Below are 26,278 nucleotides of genomic sequence, written 5' to 3'. Positions count from 1 at the left end.
CACAACTAGAGAAAGCCTGCGTGCAGCAGGAAAGACCCAAAGCAGCCAAAAACAAAATAAATAAATTTTTAAAAAAAGAAATAGTTGTTACAATACCAAATCCAAGAGTTGCAAAAATCAGATGAGCAATGACTATTCCTGTCCCAATATCATTCTACCTGATTATGACAGCACAGAAAGTAGTGGTGCAACATCACCCAGGCTTTCTTAAGTGGAACAGAAGAAGCTCTTGAGGGTGTTATGTTCATACTCTCTGTAGAGTAATTCAAGGTGAAGAACCATTAGGACCATTTTACTGATGGAAGCACTGAGGCACTCCATAAACATTACTGAGGGAGCCAGAGATATCACAAGCAGATAGAGCTAGAAATGTAGTGGGGTGTAGAGACAGTCATTTCTAAATCTGGGTCCAAGAGCATCAGTATCGCCATGGAGCTTGAAAAAGACAGGAATTCCCAGACCTCGAACCACACCTACAAATAATCCTCTCTGTGTGTTCAATATGTTTCATAAGCAATTCAGATGCAGAACCAAGCTTGGGAGCCACTGATTTAGTCCATCCTTAACAAGGGGAAATTTGTCCCCCACCCTGGGGACACTGGCAATGTTTGGAGACATTTTTGGTTGTCACAACTGGGGGAGGGAATGCTACTGGCAACTAGTGGGTAAAGGCCAGGATACTGCTAAAATCCTACAATGCACAGGACAGCCCTCAAAACTCAGAATTATGCAGTCAAAAATGTCAATAGTGCTGAAGTTGAGAAATCCTGATGTAATCCAACCACTCAGGAAGGAACAGTCCAGAAAAATTACATGACTTTTCATTTCTGCAGGGCAAGGTTGGAGCTTCACTTTCCAGAAATTCAGTCTCATTTTCTTGATTCTATGGGATTTTTTATTACTATTATTGTGGTAAAATACACATAACATTAAAATTACAATCTTAAGTATTTTTAAACATAGTGTTCAGTGGTATTAAATACACTCCAATTGTATATTCTGTGTGACTGCATCTGAATTCAAGACTCTTTATTTGGAGCTCAACTGTCATTTTAGTTCACCAGGCTCTCAGTACTTAAATGTCTGGGGAATTATGGGTTTTCAGGCTGAAAAGCTAACTTTAATGCATTTAAGGAAAAGTTTGTATTATTGGTTCCAGTCTTGCTTGAAACATAAGAAACTTGTTCTATTCTATGTATGACTGAAAAAAATCATAATTGGCTCCTAATGGTTTCTATTATTAAGCAGGGCGCTGAGTGATTACCTCACCGAATCCCCACAATGCCAGGAAGGATGTATAAATATTGACAATTCTTCCTTACAAAGCAGGAGGCTTGTCCCCAGTCACACAGCACTTAGTGGCAGCCCAGATTTTGAGTCCAAATAAGTCCACCCAAAGTCCATGCCCATAAGCACCAGGCCAGCCTGCCTCTCCCAGTGTCCAGCCCCAAAGAAACCTGGCTTTCAAGGCTCTGTCTCACTTCAGGTGGGCTCCTTCTGTAATAACCCAGACCACTCGCCATATTTTCCCTAACTTTTAAGGTAATACAATCTTGGCTTTCATAATACAACATGTCCCTGGAAGTCACATTGTCAGTGGGTGCAGCAGGCAAGCTGGCAGTGGCATAGGCATCTCTTCAAACCACCATTAAACTGAGCCCTAAGAGATGGAGAGACTCAAAGAGAACTACCAAACACATGAAATAAGCCAGACAGAGAAAGACAAATACCATCTAGTATCACTTATATGTAGAATCTACAAAAAAAAAAAAATCAAACTCATAGAAACAGAAAGTAGAAAAGTAGTTGCCAGAGGCTGGAAGGTAGGGGAAATATGGAAAGGTTGGTCAAAGGATATAAACTTTCAGGTATAAGATGAACAAGGCCTGAGGATCTAATGTAAAACATGGTGACTGTAGTTGATAATACTATACTGTATGATTTTAAATTTGCTAAGAGAGTAAAACTCAATTGTTCTCACCATATGTCAACTATACCTCAATAAAGCTGAAATGAAATTAAAAAAGAACTACTGAACAGATTTATGATTTAGTAGCAACTGTCTGGGTTTTAGTGTCACCCAGTGCTAGACTCAAATCAGTAGCTACCTAACTGTGTGATGTCAGGCAACTCACTGAGCCTCTGAACAATTATGAACTGGGAAGTATAAAGCCTGCCTTGCTGGACTGTAGGAAGGAGATGAAGTACTCTGTGCAGGGCACTTAACACGGTGCCTAGCACATAATATGTGCTGATTAGATGGTACATGTATTATTACTACTACTACTACTAGTGTTATGTACAGAATGAGTTAAACTCCTATGTCAAGCACAAAAACTTCAATGTACTTTATGTATTGAGCTTTAAAAATGAGTGAGCTTTATGGGTAAATTAAATTTATACGTATTGAACTATACCTTAAATATATTACAGAAATAGGACAGCTGAGGGAAAACCGTGGGCAATCATTTCGTACATGCTTGCCTAAAAACACATGCATCTATGTTTCTTTGAGAAAAATAAAATCTGCAACCATGTACGAGAAGGAGTGCTATTGTAATTTTTTCTGTTTGGAGAATGGAGAATAACCAGTGTTTTATTCTTATCGTTACTACTCACAATTCAAGCCAAAAGTAGACCCACATAAATAGAGATCATTGTGATGGACCACAGGATACAAATGTAGTATGTAAATCAGGCTGACCACCAAGAGCTTATAATAACATCTTATAATCTATTTATAATCTACATCTTATAATATACTTCAAAAGACATGGGCACATGTAAGTAATATCAGACACAGGTTATATTAACTGTAAATAAAATCTACAGGCAAAGAAAATGGTATAAGAAGGATGGAGAAACAACTACATTACATGATCAAAAAAGACTTGAGCAGAAAGAAGGCTCTCCGCAGTGCCAGCAAAGCCAGGATTTAGAGGCGCGGAGAGGGGAAGAGAGTGCAGGAGGAATCCAAGCAGGTTGGCTGTTAGAAAGAAACTACAAGACATGAAAAAAGAAAAAGGGCAAAAATGTGCAGGGACACACTCCTAAAGGGGCAGCTTCTACAAAGCAAGAGGGTACTTGAGAATTGCACGCAGCACCCACAAATACCCTGAACCTGGGATACTGTAAAGGGAAATCATGGCAGGACATGAAGGCAAGCTAAGGAATCTGACTCAAGTCTCAGGGATACTAGAAATCTCAAGAATCATCCGTGACTTTTTCTTTTAATTGTGGTATACTTTCTTCGAACAAACTCTTTCCCCAAAGCATCTAAAAATGAAAAGAGGTCAATGGCAGCTGCTGTGGCAGGAGTGAGCGTGGAGAGCCTGGAAGCAAATGGCACACCCCCCTCACCCCTGAACCATTTGAGAAGGATCTGCAGAACTAAGATTGAAAACTGCGCAGCTCCTCCCATCATCCTCTCTGGGCCTGAACTTGCAGCATAGCAGTCTGCCCAAGTGTTTGATGCACAAGTGAGAGAGATGACCAGGGCTCCCTGCCTGCCAAGATGGCCCATGCTGGCTTTTCTTGATTAGAGATGAGATCTATCTTGTTGTATGGAGAGGATGGAGTTTGTACACTTGGGGCCATAAATAACACATCTAATGAACCCCGTTCTACATGAAATAACTTCCAAAAGTTGGTAACACCTATCAGACTCCCTTCCTTCAGGTTCACATATGAGCAGTTTTACCAACCATTTGCTTGTATTCTGTAGGCAACTGAAGGTTTATAGAGGGAAATAATGCATCCATTAAACAGAGAGATGAACTGATGACCAGTTAGTAGGACAAGCCGGTGACCAGAGCTGGTATTATTCAGAGAGGAGTTACACTTAAATCCATGAAAGAACATGGAATCTGAGCCAACGAGTGTCACTGGTGAACACGCAGACCAGAGGGCTAAGCACTGAGGTTGTGACTGATTTAGAAAGAATGAGAAAGACATGGAACCATGCAGGAAACCCACAAAGACTAATCAGACAAGGAGGGAGAATCTCAGAACTGAAGCTTAATGAAGGGAGGGGGGTAGTTTCAAGAAGATACGAACGAGCAGCTTTGCCGAGTGACACCAAGACAGAGTGAGGACCACTCGATTTAGCAAACGGGAGGGCATAGGTGCCATCAAAGACAGCAACACCAGAGGGAGGGAAATTGTTATTCATACTAAGATCAAGTAGATTCCAAAGCAACATGGATGACATATACTGACAGCACTTAGATTGGCTTGGAATGGAAAGACAGAAAATAAATTATACTCCAGCAAGAGAGTTACTAGGTCAAGAGGAAGATTTTCCAAGGTAGGTATAGAAGAGCTTCCTGTTGAAAGCAGAGGAGAAAAGAACAAATGAAGGGGATTTTGATGGGCAAAGCCTCAGGTAAGGGGGGAGGACAAGTCAAAACACAGGTGGAGCAAAAGAGATGGGGGTTGGGACAGGCTGAATGCCTTAGGAAAAGAGTAGGGACACATCTTCCCTCCTCTGCTGGCAGTGGAAAAGCAAGACAGCATGACAGGAGACAAAAGCATCGAGTGGTCTTTGGAGGTGCAAACACATAGCAGAGAACTTCTGAGGCACGGATGGGAGCAGTGGCTTTCTGGCTTCAGTGTACTCGTAAAGAAAGGCATGTGGGGTAAGGACAGAGGCAGGAGAGACTGGAGGACCAAAGAGCATGTGCAAGGAACAGAGGGGCTGCTTCCCAGAATATTGGTGGGTGGCCAAGAGATGGGAGAAAATATTGTGGAGGAGTACTAGGGAGCCAGTGAATATTCCATAGCATGAATTGGCTGCATATCCAGTTAGCATGTTCCTTTATTACTAGCTGATGCCTCCCTCCCACTTGCCCTTTAATTTTTTCTCCTTCTAGACATTTATAAAGCTAGGCAGATAAAGAAGGAGAAAGGTGGGAAACTGTGCATGATGGAAGGGCAAGTAAAAACACAAATCAGAGCATCTAATTTTCTAATTTCATGAGGACTTGCTTAAACTAGCAGCAATAATGCCTTTACTGAGTAATTACTCTGAGCTGGCAGTGCCCTATATTCTTTTCATATATTTTCTTTAATCTTCACAACCATCAAAGAAGTGGGAAATTATTGTCTCGACTTGACCAGGCCAAGATACCAAGGCTCATAGAGGCTAACTGGGTTCTCACAGAATGGGTGGCTCCAGGGCCCACACCCAGATTCAAATGTCCCAGAGCCCGTACTGTGTCTGTTAGGACACACTGCCTCTCAGCATTATGCCTCGTGTCAAAAGCGCTAGGGGGGGCTTCCCTGGTGGCGCAGTGGTTGAGAGTCCGCCTGCCGACGCAGGGGACACGGGTTCGTGCCCCGGTCCGGGAAGATCCCACATGCCGCGGAGCGGCTGGGCCCGTGAGCCATGGCCGCTGAGCCTGCGCGTCCGGAGCCTGTGCTCCGCAATGGGAGAGGCCACAACAGTGAGAAGCCCGTGTACCGCCAAAAAAAAAAAAAAAAAAAAAAAAAAGTGCTAGGGTTTTGACACTCTTGACTAAGAAATATGCTGTTCAAAAAATATTAGGTTAACAGGAAGAGTGGATGGGGAGCCTTTTTGGCTCTGTGTATCCAGACAATCATCACCTACAGCCTCAAGTGGCTCTTGAGGTTGAAAGCCAACAACAGAGTGAAGGCAGGAGCAGAGGCTGCCGTCATGAACAAAAGAGCTAGCTGACAGCTCTTCCGAGAACCTCATATGACAGCAAACTCCAGTTGTGAGAAGCTCCTCGGGGCTTTTCCTGTGGAGTGGAAACACAGAATTGTCTCCTCAAAATTCAGAAGGAAGGTAAACCAATCCACTCCAAGCAGACATCCCCTTGAACCTCATGGGCCCTGGCTGAGCAGAACTGATCCCCACTCAGGAAGCTCCCTCTCCTGGTTGTTCATTAATTAAATATTCACTTCTTAAGGGAGGTTGTTCACCAGGCACTAGAGAAACAGTATTCAAAAATGGAGTAACTCGGGCTCATGGCTGTTTCTCACGAGCCCCTGCATGATGCAATGTGGGAGGCCCTGCTTTGGACTCACCTAATGCTCGTCACAAACCAGATTAAGGACCCATCCCTGGTCAGCAGAATCACAGTCTCTGCAGCTGAGCTGGGGATGTGCGTTACTCACCAGCTCCCCGGGTGACTCTTGCGCACACACAAGGTTGAGGACCACTGGTTTAAGCTGATTGACAAGGACAACACAGTGTGACAAGTGGAGGGGTACTGGAGGTTTGGGGAGAAGATGGGGCAGCAATGCCTGACCCAGCTTCCAGAAATTCCTTTTAGTGAAATGGTAGCTAAGAGCAAAGGAGCAAAGGTAACGTGCAATGGGAGAGAAACAGGTGGTGTGACCTTTATTGAACAAGGTAGAAGATTAGGAGAAAACCCCAGTAATAATCACTGCTCAAGTCTTCCTCGTTTGTGCAAATACATTTCCAATTCTTGTGCCAACTTCCAACTGGATCAAGAAACAGCACCTGGGGACCTCCCTGGTGGCCCAGTGGTAAAGAATCTGCCTTCCAATGCAAGGGACGTGGGTTTGATCCCTGGTCAGGGAACTAAGATCCCACGTGCTGCAAGGCAACTAAACCCGCGTGCCAGAACTACTAAGCTCACGTGCCTCAACTAGAGAGCCTGTGAGCCGCAAACTACAGAGCCCATGTGCCCTGGAGCCTGTGCGCCACAACAACAGAGCCCACGCACTCTGGAACCCGTGTGCCACAACTAGAGGGAGAAAACCCACACGCCACAACCGGAGAGAAGCCCGCGCGCCACAATGAAAGATCCCGCATGCCTCAACGAAGATCCTGCGTGCTGCAACTAAGACCCAAAGCAGCCAAAAATAAATTAAATAAATAAATAATAAATCTTAAAAAGAAAAAAGAAACAGCACCTGATACCAAAACTGCCACTCTCCAACTTCAGCGGCTGCAGGGCAAAAAGGGACTGGGTCTCTAACTCTTTGTGGAGGCCTCCCTATGGCATTAGCAGAAGCCCTACAATTTAGCCAACAGTTTAAAAGTTCAGTCTTCAAAGTACAGGAGGCCTGGGTTTCTGTCCTGGTCTCACTGACTAGGAAATCATCTAACTTCTATGAACCTCAATATTATCACGTATAAATGTAGAACCATCACCAAGAAGGAGACAAGGAAACTTCATGTGCCTCTTGATATGATGCCCTGAAGAGGACACAACTTTACCTCTCTTGCCTGTCTGCCAAAAATGCAAAACCTGAATCTAATTGGAAGGAAACATCGGAGAAACCCAAACTGAAGGACATTCCACAAAACAGCTGTCCTGTACTCTACAATACTATCAAGGTCACAAAAGATGAAGAAAGACTAAGGAACCATTCTAGATCCATGAAGACCAGAGAGACATGGCAATAAATGTAATACATGATCCTGGAGGGATGTCAGACTGTGAGGAAAATACCTATCAAGGACCTTATTGGGATACTTGATGAAATTTGAATATGGGCTTTGGGCTTTGAATTAGATGATAATGTTGAACTAATGTTCAATTTTCTGGTTTCTTTAAAGAGACTGTGGTTATGTAAGAGAATGATTTTGTTCTTAAGAAGGACACATTGAGTATTTAGGGGTAAAGGGAGATGATGCTCCTAAGTCATCCTCAAATGGTTCAAAAGGGGATAGGTATACTAGAGAGAGAAAAAACAATAAAGCAAATGAAGCAAAATATTAATAATTAGTGAATCTAGATAAAAGGTAGACAGGAATTCCTTTGTACTGTTCTTGTCATTTCTGCGTGTGAAATTGTACTGAAGTAAAGCTACTCTTCAAAACTATCAGGCCATGAAAAACAAGGGAAAGACTCAGAAATTGTCAAAGACTGAAGAAGACAAAGGGAACATGAAACATTACAATGCAGTTGGTATTCCTGCACTGGATCCTGTAACAGAAGGACATTAGTGGAAAAACTGATGAAATCCTAATAAATTTTGTAGTTCAGTTACTAGTAATCTACCATAGTTTTGGCAAATGTACCGCAGTTATATTAAGATGTTACCATCAGGAGAAACTGAGTGAAGGGTATACAAAAACTCTCAATACAATCTTCGTAATTCGTCTATAAATTTAAACTTGTTCCAAAATAAAAAGAATATTTTTTTAAAAATTATTAAGACACACATACAGCAAAGGCCATCCCCAAAGGCAGGAACAAGATACTGACTCCACAGGCCCCTAAGAGTATGTATCAAGAGCTACTGTCTTAAAGAAGAGGTTTCCAAACACCCTGGGGCATGGCAGAAGCAAAAGGAAAGAGTCTACCTAAAGCACTGACTTAGAATCTCTGGGGCTGGGGCCCCAGAGAACATTTGAACAAGTGCCCCAGGTGGTTCTGATGTGGCCTTGGGCTTGGGTACCTGGTATCCAGCTCAGCATTTCTCAGACTTAACTACACAAGGAATCCCCTGGGGATCTTGTTAAAATGCACATCTGTGTCAGGAGGTCTGGGTAGGGTCTGAGACTCTGCATATCTACTGAGCTCTCAGGTGATGCTCAAGCAACTGGTCCTCAGCCCCACCTATGGAGAAGGCAAAGCAACAAGACAGAAGGGGCCTGGGTCCATGACACTGGGGCATCATGCCAGCCCAGGACTGCCATGTGGACTTGAGAGGCCAACTTCTATCTCTTTGAACCACTGTTCTCTTGGGTTGTAGACAAACCTAATTTTAACAACATTTAGTCTTCACCAAGTAGTCCAGCCATATTTTAAAGTAACATTCAACACATATCCTCTCTCAAGCAGCATGTGAAAAAAAGGTAAACAACCGTTGTCTGACACAAATGTATATAAAATTGCTGGGCGGGCTTCTCTGCTTTCATGGGTTGCTTCTGAAGTCAACAAAATCTGCCTCAGAGGACAGTTAAAATGACTATGACATGCTGGTCTGATGACACCTTTTTTGAAAACAAACCTAAAAGTGTACCCTTTCTTACATTCATGCTCAAACTCAACTAATTCTTATTTGACCTTTATAATTTATTCTAATGAATCCTTTGGGTCCACACAATGCCATGTAAATTTTGCAGTGGTCTTCAATCAGATAATAAAATCTGACCAGAAAAAATGTATAGATCATAAAATAGTATCAGAAAAGTATAGATCATAAAATAATATCAAGAACATAAAAAGTGGAGTTGCCATGGTACCCTAATTTTGAAAATGTAGAAAGCCATCTAGAATCCTATATGTTTCATGAAACCCTTAAGCATACACTAGGCCTCAATTTTTTTTTCCTTTAAATCATTTACAATGACAAAAACCACCTTCCTGAGATAGCCTGTAATCAATAGTAAATGAGAGTTACATCATAAGACTGTCAAACTAAACGATGACTCCATAGGTAAAACCATTTTAAAAATCTTGACATTTTTTCATTCAGTAAAAATGTACTGAGTATTTATTACATACAAGACAATATACTAGACCCAGAGTGCATTTTACTCTAATAATAAAATTACAACCGGCTAGGATCCAAGACCCATTCCTCTACACTAATTTCATGATCAAACTATTTTTTTTTAATACAGCAGTTTCTTACTTGTCATCCATTTTATACACATCAGTGTATACATGTCAATCCCAATCGCCCAATTCATCACACCACCACCACCACCACCACCCCGCCACTTCCCCCCCTTGGTGCCCATATGTTTGTTCTCTACATCTGTGTCTCAATTTCTGCCCTGAAAACCAGTTCATCTGTACCATTTTTCTAGGTTCCACATATACGCGTTAATATCCGATATTTGTTTTCCTCTTTCTGACTTACTTCACGCTGTATGACAGTCTCTAGATCCATCCACGCATGACCAAACTATTAATATGACAAAGTAGCAACATACTTGTTGGCTGCTTATGCAAAAACCAAAGAGAAGAGTGATTCCAAAAATTAAGATTTGTGTTGTCTATGATAAAACAATCAGCACATAGTCATGAGTCTCTGCAAGGCAGGGCTGGGACGGCCTCCACTGTGTCAACTGCCCAGAGTCTAGTCCTCTTGTCCCTCCTGCCTCCCTCACAGCTTCAGACACAAACCCTGTATTGACACACTCCAAGTAGATGTTGGATGAGTATAAAAACCCCATCCATCGCCACTGCATGTGGTACAGAAATCAAACTACACTGCAACTATTATCGCACCAATTTTTCAACACAGCCAGAGAGAGAACAGGAGAAAAAAGAGCTATCTGAAGTCTGTGTAAATTCAGAATAGAAGGGAAACTAAAATAACCCCTAAACGACTGCCAGTATTACTAACCTGGTCGATTTCCATGAGCTTGGGGTAGGCACCCGGCCATTCTATGGCCACCTTGACGATGTCCGCAGGTGGTGGCATTGCAAATCCCCGCGATGTCCAAAGCCGGTGGAAGCGGGATCCTACAGTGTAGATGGCCGCACGTGTCTATACCTAATGAGGAATGACAAAAAGAGAAAGAGAAGTCGCTCAGTGCAGATGCAGGGCGAATTTTGTTTTATCACTTCCTGTTTTCACTGGTGGTTTTGGTACAAGAAACGGCTCTGGGTGCAGAAGACACAGGGTGCCAACTGCACCATTCACGGGTGGCTCCAGAGGAGAGAAGGCAAAGGAGGGGAAGGTGCCAATGCCCTGGAGTTGGAGACGAGGCCCCGGAGAGGCAACAGCCTCCCAAGGCCTCAGTGGGAAGCAAGGCGTCCCTTACTGCCTGCTTCTACTCTGAATGGTGCCCAGGGTCTGAATGAGCCTGGCTCACTCTGCCCAGAAGTGCACGCAAACTCCTCGTGCTCAGCAGCCTTCGGAAGGACAGATTGTCCAGGAAGTCATGGCCAGGAAGCAGCATATCTTTAAAGTGTTTTCTGTGTGCCACAAATAGAGCTCCTCCGCACTATAGCAACCAAGATATCATAAGGAAGGCGCAATGCCCCAAGGTTCACACACATGCACACACACTCCCTCCCCAAGGCCAGTTCACAAGATGAGAAGAAAATTAACTGTAGCGCCTAGTACAGCATTCAGAACAGACCTTGAATTCTCACTGGAATGAACAGTGTTGCTTTACACAAAGGAAGTAAGATTATCCTCTGCTGCCTCTCTCTCCCAGACTCACTCGTTTCTTTTAGGATAACTTTTTTAACTTAATATTTTGGGGGGCTTCCCTGGTGGCTCAGTGGTTAAGAATCCTCCTGCCAATGCAGGGGACATGGGTTCGAGCCCTGGTCCGGGAAGATCCCACATGCCGCAGAGCAACTAAGCCCGTGCTCCACAACTACTGAGACTGCGCTCTAGAGCCCGAGCTCACTGTAACTAGAGAAAGCCTGCGTGCAGCAACAAAGACCCAACGCAGCCAAAAGTAAATAAATAAAATAAATTAATTAAAACAAAATAAATTAATTAATTAATTAAAACTTAATATTTTTGAACAGGTAAAACACTCATGTGATTCAAAACTTGAACGTGTGTGCGTGTGTGTGTGCATGTAAAGACAGTGTAGAATCTCCCTCCTCCTGAAATGATACACCCACCCAATATTCACTTCTATCCCCACCCCTCCAGCTAGCCACTGTTACTAGTTTCTTATGTATCGCTCCAGAACTTCTTCAGGTATGTAAGTCAAATGCAAAAGCATATTATATTTCCCACTTTCTTTACATAAAAGGCAGCATTCTATACCCTGGTTTTTTTTCATTTCATGTATCTTCTAAATCCTTCTATATTAATACAAATTTTGTGTCCTGGTTCCTTCTACAGCTGCATAGTTGTTCTTTGTATCTTTTTTTTTTTAATATTTTATTTGATTTCTTTATGTTTATCAGCCTTTTATTTTTTTTTTTACATCTCTACTGGAGTATAATTGCTTTACAATGTTATGTTAGTTTCTGCTTTACAACAAAGTGAATCAGTTATATGTATATGTATATCCCCATATCCCCTCCCTCTTGAGCCTCCCTCCCACCCTCCCTATCCCACTCCTCTAGGTCATCACAAAGCATCAAGATGATCTCCCTGTGCTATGAAGCAACTTCCCAGTATCTTATCTGAAGAACCAGTCCCCTGCCATGGGCCACTGGGTGATCTCTCAGCTTTGGCTGTTATAAACAAGCCTCTGGTGAAAAATCTTATGCATACATCATTTTGCTCATGTGCAAGTATATTTTTACAGTAGATTCACAGAAGTAAAATTGTTGGGTCAAAGAGCATAGGCAGTTTTAGATTTTGATAGCCATCTCCAAATATATCTCCATAGTGAGAGTTGTACCAATCTATACTCCCTTTAGCAATGGATGAGGCTTGCCTCTTTACACACAGACTCACCAACAGATTGAACTTTTGCACACCTGATGCATTGAAAAAAAAATGTATCTCAATGTACTTTCCTTTTATTTAATTTAATTTATTTATTTATTTATTTTTGCCTGCGTTGGGTCTACATTGCTGCGTGCGGGCTTTCTCTAGCTGCAGCGAGCCGGGGCTACTCTTCGTTACGGTGCGCGGGTTTCTCACTGTGGTGGTTTCTCTTGCTGCGGAGCATGGGCTCTAGGCGCACGGGCTTCAGTAGCTGCGGCGCGCAGGCTCAGTAGTTGTGGCGTGCGGGCTTAGTTGCTCCACAGCATGTGGGATCTTCCCAGACCAGGGCTCGAACCTGTGTCCCCCGCGTTGGCAGGCAGATTCTTAACCACTGCGCCACCAGGGAAGTCCTCAATGTACTTTCAGTGTCTATTTCTCTTATTGTGAGAGAGGTTGAATATAAAGATGCAAAGTACTTTTCTGTGAACTGTCCAGATACTTTGCCTTTTTTCTACTGGGTTCTTAGCCTTTTTCCAGAAATTGATCTCTGTATGAAGATGCTAATCAAACATGTGCCTCTGGTTCTTTATCAAACCAGAGTGGGCCTTGTCAGTTACTATCCCCCGAGCTCAGTGGCCATTGGGCGTGACTAAGATGATAGAGATAGCAGAGTTAATAATGGCAGCCTAATGGCAGTTAATCATAACAACACCAGCAGTTATATGAATAACTAACTTCATCAGAGCTGACAAGTAAAGGAAATGACGCAAAACAGAACCGCTGTCCCTTTGGCCAAGGATGATGAAGACAGCCTTGATCGTCACAGTGTGACGATAATGAGTGCTAACCAGCAGAGGCAAATCTTCAAAGCAGTGGTTCAATAGCTCGTTCAACAAATAATTACTGAGCCCTACTCTGTACTAGCCCTGTTCTCAGTGCTGGGGATACAGCAGCAAATCTACACGTTAGGTGGCGTCAAGGGACATGGACAGAAATGAATCAGGGAAGGAGAATCTGAAGCATGTGCGTATATCTCTGTGGGAGGGGCAGGACTGCAGTCTTAAATAGGGAAACCAGGGAAAGCATCAGTGAGACACAGCATCTGAGTAAAGACCTATGAGAAGTGAGGAGGTGAGCCATGTGGACATCTGGAGGAATCATGTCACAGGCCAAGGGAACACGTCGACTGAAAAAAAAATGCACAACCTAAAAGTTGAGAGTTATGTTTTATTGATTGGACATTCTTAGGACTTCAAGCCCTGAGGCAGCATCTTAAATAACCCTGAGCAAACTGCTCTGAAGAGGAAGGGGGGAGCCAGGATATATAGGAGTTTTTGCAACAACACCAGGAAGTCAGAACAAAGATTACTGTTAATAAAAGAAAACTAGATACCTCAAGTTAAAGAATTTAATGCTTTTCTATGCACGGGAAGATGCAAGAGTCTGGGCTCACTGAAATCATTCCTTTGATATGCACCTCAGCTATCTGGGGCCAGTAGTGTTTCCTCATCCAGAGTTTCCTCAAGCTGCACCATAGGGGTTGGCTGCAGTCTGATGACTGCTAGATGGCAAGCGTTCTTTGTTTCCTTCCTGAGTGCCCTCAGGGCTCACAATCAGGGTGGCTGTAATGTGGTAGCTAGATTCTTTGTTTACCAATATGGTAGGCAATATTCTATTTCTCAAACAGCAAGTGCAAAGGCCCTGAGGCAGAAGCATGCCTTGTATGTTCCAGAAAGAGGTGAGTGGCCAAAGCCAAGCAAGTAAGAGCTAGAGTAATAAGAGAATGAGTTCCAGCAGCTGTTGGATCATAACTTGGTAGGTTCATTGACCGTACTCTTGTCCCCCCTAGACACTCCTACACTAACTCTTGGTCGTGACTTCTAAAGAAGAAAGTCCATGTCCATGCACACCTATTCAGAATATAAATTGGTACAACTTTCCAGAGGTACTTTTGGCAGACTGTACCAAAAGCCTTAAAATTTTGTGTTCCCTTTGAGTGATTTTACTTTTCTAGGATGCTTCCTCAAGAAATAATTATTAACTTAACCATAACAATGCCAATTGCTGTTTTGGTTGTAATTCCCCAAACTTGAAAACAATTTAATATTCAACAACAGGGACTTGCTACATAAATTATGGATCTCCTAGATACAAATACAAGCAGACAATCTGCACTGGGACAGACTTCTTCATAGTCTCTACACTCTTTTAATTCACTTGAGAATTCCAAGGACAGTGTATTTTATCTGTACCAAGTCACTTCAATTCAAGATCTAGATTCAATTACACTTCCTAGAGTAAGAGTTAAGAAAACAGGTTCTAATGTGAAAACAGACTCAGTATAAATATCAGGTAACACTATTCAAAACAAAGAACACATAATCTTGGTGGTTAAGAGAGTAGATAATAGAAATAAAAATGCATTTTGAGCACCTTCCTCCCAACTCTACACAAAATAGTCTAGAATTACACTGAAAGAGGTCATCTGGCCTTCCAGGAATCAAAGGCCAAGCGTGCTTTTTTCCTTTTTAACTGATATTTATTTCTCAAAGACTCTTCAGACAAAACCTGTTGAACAGGTGAGAATAGAATAATGCAGTTCTCCCTGTGTCTCTGTGGAGAACAACTTTAGCGCGGTGTACAAAGCAGCCATTGAGAGCAAAGAGGCGAGGTGCATCCCTTGGGAACTCACTTAACCAGCCAAATTAGACCTCATCAGTTTTCCCCACGTTAACAAATGGCACAGACAGGGTGCAGCCAGGCTCCCATGGGTAGAGCCAGGTGCACAAGTGCAGAATGAATAATCTGATCCACATCGTTATCCTCAGAAGTCCACATTTTATCCTCTTGAATTGATATTTCCAAGAGGGAACAGTTAGCTCTGAGGCTTCTATATATAGTCACTGTTGCTACTGATGTAATTCAGAAGAGAAAGTTTGTAGCTCAGGTTTTCTTGCCCTTGGCACTGTTAGCGTTTGGGGCCATAGTCCTTTGCTGTGGGGCTGTCCTGTACATTATAAGATGGTTCGCAGCATCCCTGGCCTCTACCTACTAGAGGTCAATACTCCTCTTTAGCTGTGACAGTCAGAAATTTCTCCAGACATTGCCAAAAGTCCTCTGCGAGGCAAAATCATCCTCCAGTTAAGTTGTGAGATACCAAGTTCTCTGGGCAGATTACTAATGATCAGGGAAACCCATGGCTGAACTTCACACAAGACAAACAGTCTCATCAGATTCTCCAAGAAACATCAACACGCAGGCCCAGTGCTTGGTCAGGCATAACTGAGATGGAAATGCATTTCTAAATTTCAGTCAACAAATGCAATCTCCTAGGGTCTTTGCTTCCCCAGGCACAGCACTCAGGGCACTTGAGTCTTCTGGTCAACCTCCCCCTACCACAACTGGAGCACTCTTATGGCAGGGTGCACATCCTGAACACAGTTACATCACCAGGGCACACAAGCATCTCATTCATGGTGTCGGCTGAATGCGTACTTTCCACGACTGACATCTCATCAGAGCTACTGGCAATAAAACCAAGTCTAGTCAAAATTGCCCAGTAAATATAAGCTGCATGAATTTGTGTAATAAACTCCTTGATATAATAATTCTTATGCAAGCTAAAATTTAAGAATCACTAAAGGGAAGTGTAGGCTAGACCTTCCAACCACTCTGCCTTGTGGTTCTCCCTACCTAGGGAATGAGTGGAGAATTCTACAATGTTCCTGCTTCACTGCTGATTGATTTACTTTATTCCTGTACCAAGATTCTACAACCTTAATATGCATGTCAAAGAGATTGTTTATAGTTGAGTGAATTAAATGAAAAAAAGGAGTCACTTCTCACTTGGGAGTTAGTTACCAAAATCTGCATGTCAGATGTGACTCTATAACCCCTGAGCAAGTTGAAATTGTCTTTATCATTCTGCTGAATGTCTCCTTCTTATGTTTGGGTCATGTCTCCAAGACAATGGAAAAAAACCACTCTTGATTCCCATCTAGAAATCTGTCTGTCGCTACACATTGTTCTAAGCCCAAAGTGCTACGTGTCTGTGTTGGAAACTCATCTCACTAAAGTCTCTTAAAGATCTGTTACATCTCTCCCTGTTTTTCCAGGCAGCTTGATTAGGTCTTAGAGTTCATAAAATTCCCAAATACCTCACACATTTTTTCTGCTGAATTTTCCATATAGTTTTAGTTTTGGGTCCCTGAATGGCTTTAAACCCTTTTATCTTATTTCTAGACTTTCTGTTACACCAGCAAACCCTATTAAGAGAATAAAAAGTTAAGCCTATGAGGATGTTCTATAGGACCTGTGTAGTGGGAAAACTAGCACGATTGCCCTGGTGAACTGTGTGCCACCACAAACTCAAACAGCCTGACAGATGGATCAGTAGAGGCCAAAAGGCAGATCAATGGGAAAGAAACACCAAACAGCTGGAGAAACGATTTGCTTCAACTCCTCTGTCCCTTTTCTCCATAGGCAAGCTGTCCTCTGCCCCACTCACCATCATATTGCATAATGATGTTATGCATTGTCTATGTAAAGCATAGACAATGTTTTCCCTTGGCATTGGAGTTACATACAAAGGAAAAGGACCTCTGAAAGTGGAACTGAAAGCAGCCTTTCTCTCTGTACTATGTAGAGGAGGGGGGGAAAGAGAAATCAAACAAACAAAAAAAAACCTTTCCTCAATCCTCTTAGGTTCAGTAGCTGAGGCATGGAAATTAAACTAACAAAACAAAGATTAACAGGAGAAAAAAAGTTTATTTATTCATGCAATGCCTATACATGCAGAAGAACTCAGAGATGAGTTACTCAAAGAGATGGTTAAAAGTTGGAGCTCACAAACCATCTTAAAAAGGGGTGATAAAGTGTGGAGAAAAGGCTAGACAAAGGACGAGGGGGTTAGGGCTTCTTGGGTGGGGGTGGGGTGGAAATGTATGTTGTGGAAAGGTAACTTGGAAATATATGGTAAGAAAGGGTTGTTTAGTAAGGTTTGTTATGCCATCTCAAGTCCTCTCAGGTGACAAGAGCTGTCTCTGGAATAGTCCTCTTTCTAGTTTGGGAGAGAAGGACATTTTTACAAATGGAAATTTATGCCCTGCTTTTAAGTAGAAAGAAGAAGGGCAGAGAGCTCCTTCTGAATATACTGTTTCTTAATTGCTTTCAGCTCAAAAATAATCCTTAATGCAAAGTGGAATATTTTGAGGTGGCATCTTCCAATCTCCTTTGACGACCCTGTCTGCCTTGAGCCCTCTAGTTTTCTCTTTTGAGGACACAGCCCTGCACCATACACTGTGCCTCAGGAAGGCTCACTGGAAACACATCTGGATAAAAGTTTTGTTCCCCTCTTCTTTGTACAACGTTCTTTTTATTCCAAATAGACTTATAGTATCTCAACACCCTGTCTACGTAGAAGGATACAGGACATAGGAGCTGTCAGCTGGACATTACTTGGGATGTTGTGATCATTCAGGCTTGCTGAACTCTGCCTTTGTTTCCCTTCCCAAACATGTATCAGGGAGGGACAGACACTCCCCTTTACCAGTCACATAGGTAAGCAATGACTGCCATAGGTAGTGGGTGTGTGCCCCCTGCACTGGAGGGTCCGTATGGAGCGATAAATGGTGGGGCTGCCATCTCAGATTCTCCATCTGCGTTAGGGAACTGATGGCCATTGTGAGAAGAGTGGAGGGCCAAGGAAGAAACTTTACGGCTTCAGAAATGGGGGAACGCTGTGCAAGACACAAGACGAAAGTAAAGAGAATTGAATCAAATGCAGAAACCCAATATTTCATTTTATGGATATGCCGTGCACAAAAGCCTCATGTGGTAATCTCACTATTAACGCGGCCCATTTACTTGCCAGGCGGGGCAATGTGAAATTAGATACTCTTGGCTTACTATATGCTGCAAACTTGCAGACAACAGTGCTTTCACAGCATCTTGAATTCTCATCATGGACGCTATGGGATAGTTGGCAGAAAGGGGCAGGCACGGGCTGAGAGCAGGCACTGAACTGGGCACTTGAAATACACACTTTCTCACTTATTCTTCACCCCAGCCCCGAGCGACAGCTGGCACTATCTGAAGTAAATGAATGAAGATGCTAAATCTCAGCAGTTTGAATAACTTCCTCCAAATACTTACATACCCTCAAGATGATGGAGGCCTCTCTATCATGATACCTATTGTGGGCTATTGTATGTCCCCCTCCAAATTCACATGTTGAAGTCTCAACTCCTAGTACCTAAGAATGTGACTGTATTTGGAGATTGGGCCTTTAAAGAGGTAATTAAATTAAAATGAGGTCATTAGGGCAGCCCTAATTTCATCTGACTGGTGTCCTTATACGGAGAAGAAATTTGGACCCAGGTACAAAGGGATGACCATTTGAGGACACAGGGAGAAGAGAGCCATCTACAAGCCAAGAAGGGAGACCTCACTTTGCCAACCCTGCCAACACCGTGATCTCAGACTTTCCGCCCCCAGAACTGTGAGGCAATAAATCTGTGTTGCTTAAGCCACTCGGTCTGCAGTACTTTGTCGTGGCCGCCCTCGCAAACTCACACCACCCAAAACACAAAACATAAGAGGCTGAGGTTTAACACAAAGACGCTTAAAATCTTCTGCATTCCAAAAAGCACCATAAAAATTTAAAGACAAATAACAATCTGAGAAAACACTTGCAACAACTATGACCCAACCTGGCATAAATATCATTAATAATATAAATTTATAAGAAAAAAATACTTGTACAACCTAAAGGGAAAACAAAAACAGACAAAGCAATTCACACAAGAGGAAATATATGATCAATAAATACCTAAAAACTTCATGCTTAATAGTAATAAGAGAAACGCAAATTAAAATACAAAAATACCTTTGTTGAATATCATATCGGTAGAAAAGAAACGAACACTTATTGATTGGTGACACAGCAGGCAAAATAATATTCTCATATATCGTTACCATCAAGGAAAAAAAGATAAAAGCAAAAGCCCTTTGAAAATAAGAAATTAATTTATTTTTAATCCATAAAATTGAGTAATAAATCTGGCTGTTATAATTGCAGTTCTGATGAAGCCACGAAAGCAGCATTTCTTAAGCACTGCACTAATGAAATTTTGGACCAGATCCATCCTGGAGACTGCAGGGTGTTTAGCAGCATCCCCGGACTCTATCCATCAGAGGCCAGTAGTACCTCCCAGTCGTGACAATCAGAATGTCTCCAGACATTGCCCAATGCCCCCTGGGGGACAAAATCACCCATGGTTGAGAACCAGGTCACTCAGGTGACTGATTCTAATCTTGCTTTTTAAAAAAAACTTTTTATAGAGACCAACTTTACAAAGTGGATATTAATAGTCATACATATAACATTTTAACTGCAAAAAGGGGAGCTGAGATATAGAGCAAGGATCAATTGAAGAAAACCAACAGGAAAGGGAATTTGACATAAAAACATGAATACCTTGATACCACTTGAGGATAATTTTGGAACATTTTACTCCAGCGTTATTTCCTTCACACACAGCTCTAGCAAGCTCTTGTAGCTTCAGTTTTTGTCCGTCTAGTGGTCTAGTGAGCTTTTCCATCTCTTTTCTTCAGGTAGCAGGCCCTGTCCCACCGGCTACTAACCAAGAACAGGCATGTGGCAGGCCTGGCCAATGACAGCACCCATCTCCCTGGCAACAGTGATTGGTCTATGGGACAGAGGGTCCAAGCAAATCGATTTCTGGGGATTGATTTATGAGGCCTTGGAAGGAGAGCGTTCTCTCTCTCTGCAGGGCTTGTTAAGCTGAAGCTGTCCACAGCCATATTCCCTCCAGATAGGGAAGGGCCATCTGCTATAGGAAGGACTGAGGCAAAGAGAAGCAAAGACAAGTAGAGAGGAGAGACAGGAGGGAAGAAAAGCGGCCTCGTTGAGTTTCTGTCTCCTACACGTTTCCTTCCGATCTCTGATCTATCCTAATATCCTTCCTAGATTTATGAACTCTTAAATTCCCTGTTATGCTAAGTGAGTTTGAGTTAGGTTTCCACCACCTGTAACTGAAAACCTCCTAACTAACAAATCAACCCTACCATAACATTTTACTACCCTGAGTTAGAATCCTGCCATTCCCTTAGAGATGACTGGCACACAAAACACACTGAAGTTACACAATCTACCCTTGCAGCCTAGAGGGAATGATACTGTGCTCCCCAATTCTAGACCTCTGATACCTGTACATGCATATTCCTGATGGAGCCCTTAGTGCCTAGGAGCCGCCTTTGCTCTGTTGGACTGCTAACAGCAGTCCTGCCTGCAATTCAGGAATTAGTCTTAGTCTAGCATTTCCCTCACAGCACTATTTCTTTGAGATATTAATTAATTTAACGCAAAAAAAAAGTCAAAGCTCTTGTAAAACATTGAATGGATAATACTAATAATAATAACTACTTCACGGACTACATACTTTTCATAACAACCTTATGAAATAGGTACCATTTACTAAACCATTTTACAGACGAGGAAACTGAGATGCAGAGACATTTAAGTAAGTTGCCCAAAGTCTCATAGACACCTATGGAGCCCAGCCAGAACTCAATCCACATCGGTCTGATTCCACAGCCCATGGTTTTAATCACTATACCATATTTTGAAAAGGGTTTATTTACTACAGGACTTATCGGGCCTTTAATGTAATGTAGGTGTACTCTGAAATCTTCATATGCAATATACAATATTTCCCAAATGTATCTGTCCAGAAAACTCTTTTATCTTTTTCCTAGAGCATCCAGTGACACCGGTTTCTCATGGGACACACTTTGAGATGTGATGCTTTGAGTCCATTTGCCTCCTTTGTCTCTCAGGAAAAATGAATTGTTGAATAGTCTTGGCCAGAAATATAGTGGAAAGTGGCAGAGAAAACTCTCTCCTTTAGTCCCGTATTGAATTATCATCACCTGCGTCTACGGGATTGTCTCCAGGAAAGCAGCCCAGTTCTTTGAGTAACTCTTTCCAATTCACACAGGAATTCAACTAACCACCGCTTCTACTGTGCAAACCGTCAGAAGATAAATAACAAAAGAAAGAGAAGATTTGTAATTGTGATAGCTAGAATCTAAACATCTCACTTCTTGCTTTAAATCTCTGGAAGGTGATTCAGGGCACATAAACCCTTCTGGCTCCAGCCTGCCTCTGAGCGCCACAACTCCAGTACACCCTTCCCCACCAAACTGTATCCCTGCGTCCTACCCCCACAGACACAGGCAAAGACTGTAAGTCAGACATGATGACAAATAGGTTTTCCCTTAAGATCATCGATACAGTGCTTTTGCAGTGGCTGATAGGAGCACTGCTTAAAGAAGGCAAGCCCCAGACCGGCCAGGTCAGGATCGCTCTCCGAGTGTACCGTGATCTACTGAACGCAGAGGGACAGCACCGAGTAAAATGTTGGCTATCTCTCTCCTCATCAAACTGCTGGCCATTTCCTGGGCTTGCCAAATTCTTGTGGCTCCTGTCTCTGTTCATAATGTTCCCTCTGCGTTCCAGAACGTCTCTTCCTCTCCCTTTGTGTTGGCTTCAAAAATTCCCAACTAGACTTCAAAGCCAATTTCATGTGCCCGCTCCTCTGAGAGATCTCCCTGACCTCAGAGCCTCCAAGGCTAGAAGTAACTGCAGCAACATCTGTCTTCTTAGGTGCTTACAATGCACCAACCAGAGCACCTTTCTACACCTTATGCTATTAGTTTATGAGTTCCCCGAGGGCAGGGGTCATATATCTTACTCATCTCTGTACGTCTGTTCCTGACCAGATGGCATGGCAAACAGCTGCTCAATAAATATTTTTCAGACAAGTGAATAAATAAACGAATGAATCACTCTTTCCTTAAAAGCAAATTCAGAGATTTTTTTTTTTTGATGTGAGAGATTACTCAGGCCAATGATGCATTTTTAAAATCCAGAATTCCTTGCACAGAAAACCTTTAAGAGCTTCTTCAAGCAGCACCTAGTCATTTGTCCCACTGGACAGAAACAGAAATGGAGATGCTCACAGGTGAGAGCAGGGCTGATTCCAGATTCATCTTTCTCCCAGAGAAATTCTGTCAAAAACAAGACGAGATCAGAGCCGCTGATTCTCATCCCTTCAACTCTGAGCTCTCTCTCTCACACTTAGGGAATCAGCATCTCAAATGGAAAGTTCATTATTTTCAAACTAATGTACATACTTCCTCCCTTGTTCTGGTTTTTGGATATTTGCTTTTCAAATTCCTTTTCAGCTGTTGTAATGCCAGTGACTGCTCCCCTCCTCCCCCCAGCATCTCTCCCAGCTACCCTCCTCCGGCAATCCCTGTCACTCGGTGATGTGTGCTGACATTCCCCAGTGGGGCAGGCGAAGCTCAGCCTTAGTTCCCTATCTCAGAGCCCAGACTCGAGGCCACAGGAAACGCTGGAGCACTTCCACCATCCTGTGAGCCAAACACTCAAAGTTTCCAAACCTGCTGATCAAAAAACAATACGCAAAACCTCTCTCCTTCCCTCTCCAGCAACAGCAGAGCCCTAAAGGCCACCCTAGGAAATTCGATTGCATCAGATTAGCAGTGAGGGCCTTCTGCAGAAGGCGGGTGCTGGGCTGTGCTTCCACAGGCTTCCACCTGACAACTCAGCACAGAATTAGTCATACTGAACGGCAGTGCCTGACGCAATGCCGCACGCCCCATGCACACAGGATGGCAATAGCCTCTGTCTTTTTCTCCCTCCTCTGGCGTTTTAGGTTTTAATCTTCAGATGAGCACAGGCATGTGAGTGAGTGTTGTCAGACGTATGCCTGGGTTAATCCTGGCTCTCCATGTCCACAGCTCTGTGGATCTGGACGAGTTACGTAACATGGCTCACTCTCAACGTCCTCATCTGTAAAACTGGAGCAACGGTAGAACCTTTCTCATAGGACTGCAGTGAAGACTAAACACATAAAGCAACGAGAACAGGGTCTGCTGTGGCATTATGATGACTATTAATTTACCAGGCATGCGGTACCTGGATGAATAAACTGGGTGATGCTGTCTGTTGTCTCCTCTAGTGAAACACATGCAGCTCCCACTGCACGGCAATTTTTTTTTCCCTTAAAAGCACCATAATAGAGGTGGACAAACTGTTATGAGGGTCGAGAGGGAATGATAACTCAGCCTGAACCTCTATGGAGGTTTTAGAGATTTGAACTTTTTTTTTTTTATGGGTTTTAAAGGATGAGCAAAAGTTTCTAGGTAAGTGACCGGGTTGGGAGGAGTTGGAAGAGGAAGGTTAGGGTTAAGATTCTGGAAGGATTAACCTGCACTGCAAAGGCAGGAAGTCACAGAGAACCGCCTGAGCAGATAACCTGCTGAAACAGAAGAGACCCATTTTCTCTCCTGACCACAGGCCTAGGTCTCCCAGGAAGGTTCTCTGAGTATAGGGAGGTGACCGGGACTCGGCTTCTTCTAGACCCTTTCTCCGCAAGGAGAAGTGGATGAGGTCTTCAGTCATGAGGCAGTTAATAGTCCCCAAACAAGGACCAAAGGGGTGCTCTCTGCACAGCAGGGGAGTTTGCCCCAGTTACTGCATAGCCTCCCCAGCTGTGTGTCCTAGCAGCTATGCAGAAGCTGAGGTTTCAGTGGGGATAAAGGCCCAGTGGCCAATGATTACACAGCTCCTCTTGTGGCTCTAAACAGAAGAAACTCAAAACGTTTCTTAGGAAAGATTTTGTTAGAAAACATGAATTTCCACCATTTTCAGGGTTTTAGGTAGTTTATTCCTCTGGTTACCAGGCACAAACCCACACACCCCAAAAACACAAGCAGAAACAAAAGCCTGCAGGTTTTTCGCTATCTCTTTCACCTTAGGAGGTGCTATCAAAACTCCCTGGATTGTAGGAGAGAAGTCTCTTCCTTCTGGTTTTTATCCGGGTTCCCTCACAAGTTTGCTGCAGTTTATCTTAAGATAAAATACTATCAGAGGACGTGCTAGCAGCAAGGACAGGTGGCCACACTTTGAAGAGTGTTTCACACAAACACCAAGATAACAGTGGATCCAGGGGGCCAGTGTTCCTTGTGGATGGGGGAACAAAAGGATTGCTCTTCCACACATATGTATATATGAATCCAGAAACTCCTTGCCATGTTTATTTAAAAATCAAACCCGTAGGGGCTTCCCTGGTGGCGCAGTGGTTAAGAATCCACCTGTCAATGCAGGGGACACGGGTTCGAGCCCTGGTCCAGGAAGATCCCACATGCCAAGGAGCAACTAAACCCGTGCGCCGCAACTACTGAGGGTGTGCTCTAGAGCCCACGAGCCACAACTGCTGAAGCCCACGCGCCTGGAACCCGTGCTCCGCAACAAGAGAAGCCACCACAATGGGAAGCCCGCGCACCGCAACAAAGAATGGCCTCTGCTCGCAGCAACTGGAGAAAAGCCCGCACGCAGCAACAAAGACCCAACGCAGACAAAAATAAAAATAAATAAATTTTAAAAAATAAAATAAAACCAGGGTACACACTGGGGGAAAGGTGGCCTGCAGTTCTGTTCTGAAAGCCAGTATTACTGATTTACACCTTGAGCTTACTGATATCCAGAAGATCACATTCTGGGTGGATTTTTTTTTAAAATGCTTTTCCCCTTCACTTTTCACTGGGCAGAGCTTCCCTACAATCTGTCTGCACCCCCTGGGAAGCGGTGAGATCAAAAACTGATAAGAGGAAGATAGAAGGATTCCAACTCAGTGTGGCAGTTTGCTAACTGAGTACCTTTTAACATTTATGTCGGTTAATTAACAGCATGCTGATGATTTAAGATTCTTTTTAGTCAGCAGATGCGAACTATTGTATAGAGAATGGATAAACAACAAGGTCCTACTGTATAGCACAGGGAACTATATCTAATATCTTGTGATAAACCATAATGGAAAAGAATATAAAAAAGGAATGTATACATATGTATAACTGAATCACTTTGCTGTACAACAGAACACAACACTGTAAATCAACTATACGTCAATTAAAAGTATTTTAAAGATTCTTTTTATCTGTACTCAGTTCTAGCAAACTTCAGACTCAACCTGCTAATATCTGTTTTGATAAGGACTCAGTCATACAAAAAACAAACCAACAAACCGATAATAATAAAAACAACCCTGCACACACACACAAAACCTAGCTAGATTAGTGAAGGAGATTGTGAAGAAAATTAGAAAGAACTGCCCTGCATCTTATGTTCCTACTGTAATATACTTTGCCTTGCCTAGAAAAAAGGTCAGATATTATAAATCTTTGTGGAACACTTGAGCTCTGCTGACAGGTCTGGTAGTGGGGTCAGATTCTAGGGCCTAATTACCTGAAGCATGAATTTAATAAATGAGGTCAAGGAAAATCAGATTCCACTTGACACCTAAGAATCTTACTTTTTTCAGCTTTGCAAATCACAGCCAACGGCTCCAAACTTTATAGAGGCAAGATGGCATAAGAAAGAGGACGGGTTTTAGAGTCAGACATATCTGGATTTGAATGCAAAAGTGGGTGATGTTTTAAGTCAGGGCACAAGATAAGCAGATTTGCATTCTGCCTCAGCCTATCGGAGAGCAGACTGGAATGGGGCAAGGATGGATTGGTAAGGCTTGGTAAGACTGATGGCAATGGCTTGGGCTGGGGTGGTGGCCTTGTAGATGGAGAAGGTGAAGGATTTATGAGCTGTTTTTAGAAATAAAAATCAACAGAAATTGATGATAAACTGAATCTAGGGGAAGAGGGAGAAGCTGGAGTCAAGGGTGAGCCAGGATTCTGACTTACACAACAGAATAGATGGTGATGCCATTACTGAGATAGGAATACTCCAAAAGGAAGACGCATCCCAGCCAATTTGTTGACCACTACCGAGTAGACTCACCTGGATGACCCAGTAGTAAAGTCCAAGCCTCTAGTACAAGAGACACCCCCCCTCCTCCTCTCTGTATACCTA

General features: G+C 43.0%; 1 protein-coding gene across 3 annotated transcripts in view; it reads right to left on the bottom strand.

Moving 5' to 3' along the window:
- Positions 1-26,278, bottom strand: part of ELMO1 (engulfment and cell motility 1) — a 548,606-nt gene that overhangs the window by 439,131 nt on the left and 83,197 nt on the right. For all 3 annotated transcript variants that reach the window (XM_022583104.3, XM_089917010.1, XM_022583084.2), the window contains one exon: positions 10,300-10,449. In XM_022583104.3, the coding sequence (XP_022438812.1) occupies positions 10,300-10,377 (78 nt within the window). In that variant the 5' untranslated portion in view covers positions 10,378-10,449. The remainder of the gene's footprint in view (positions 1-10,299; positions 10,450-26,278) is intronic.

Source organism: Delphinapterus leucas, chromosome 9 (genome assembly GCF_059928025.1).
Source record: "Delphinapterus leucas isolate spDelLeu-1000000601 "Yukka" chromosome 9, BTC_Dleu_Yukka2, whole genome shotgun sequence".
Classification (NCBI taxonomy): Eukaryota; Metazoa; Chordata; class Mammalia; order Artiodactyla; family Monodontidae; genus Delphinapterus; species Delphinapterus leucas.
This window is presented reverse-complemented; position numbering and strand designations above follow the sequence as displayed.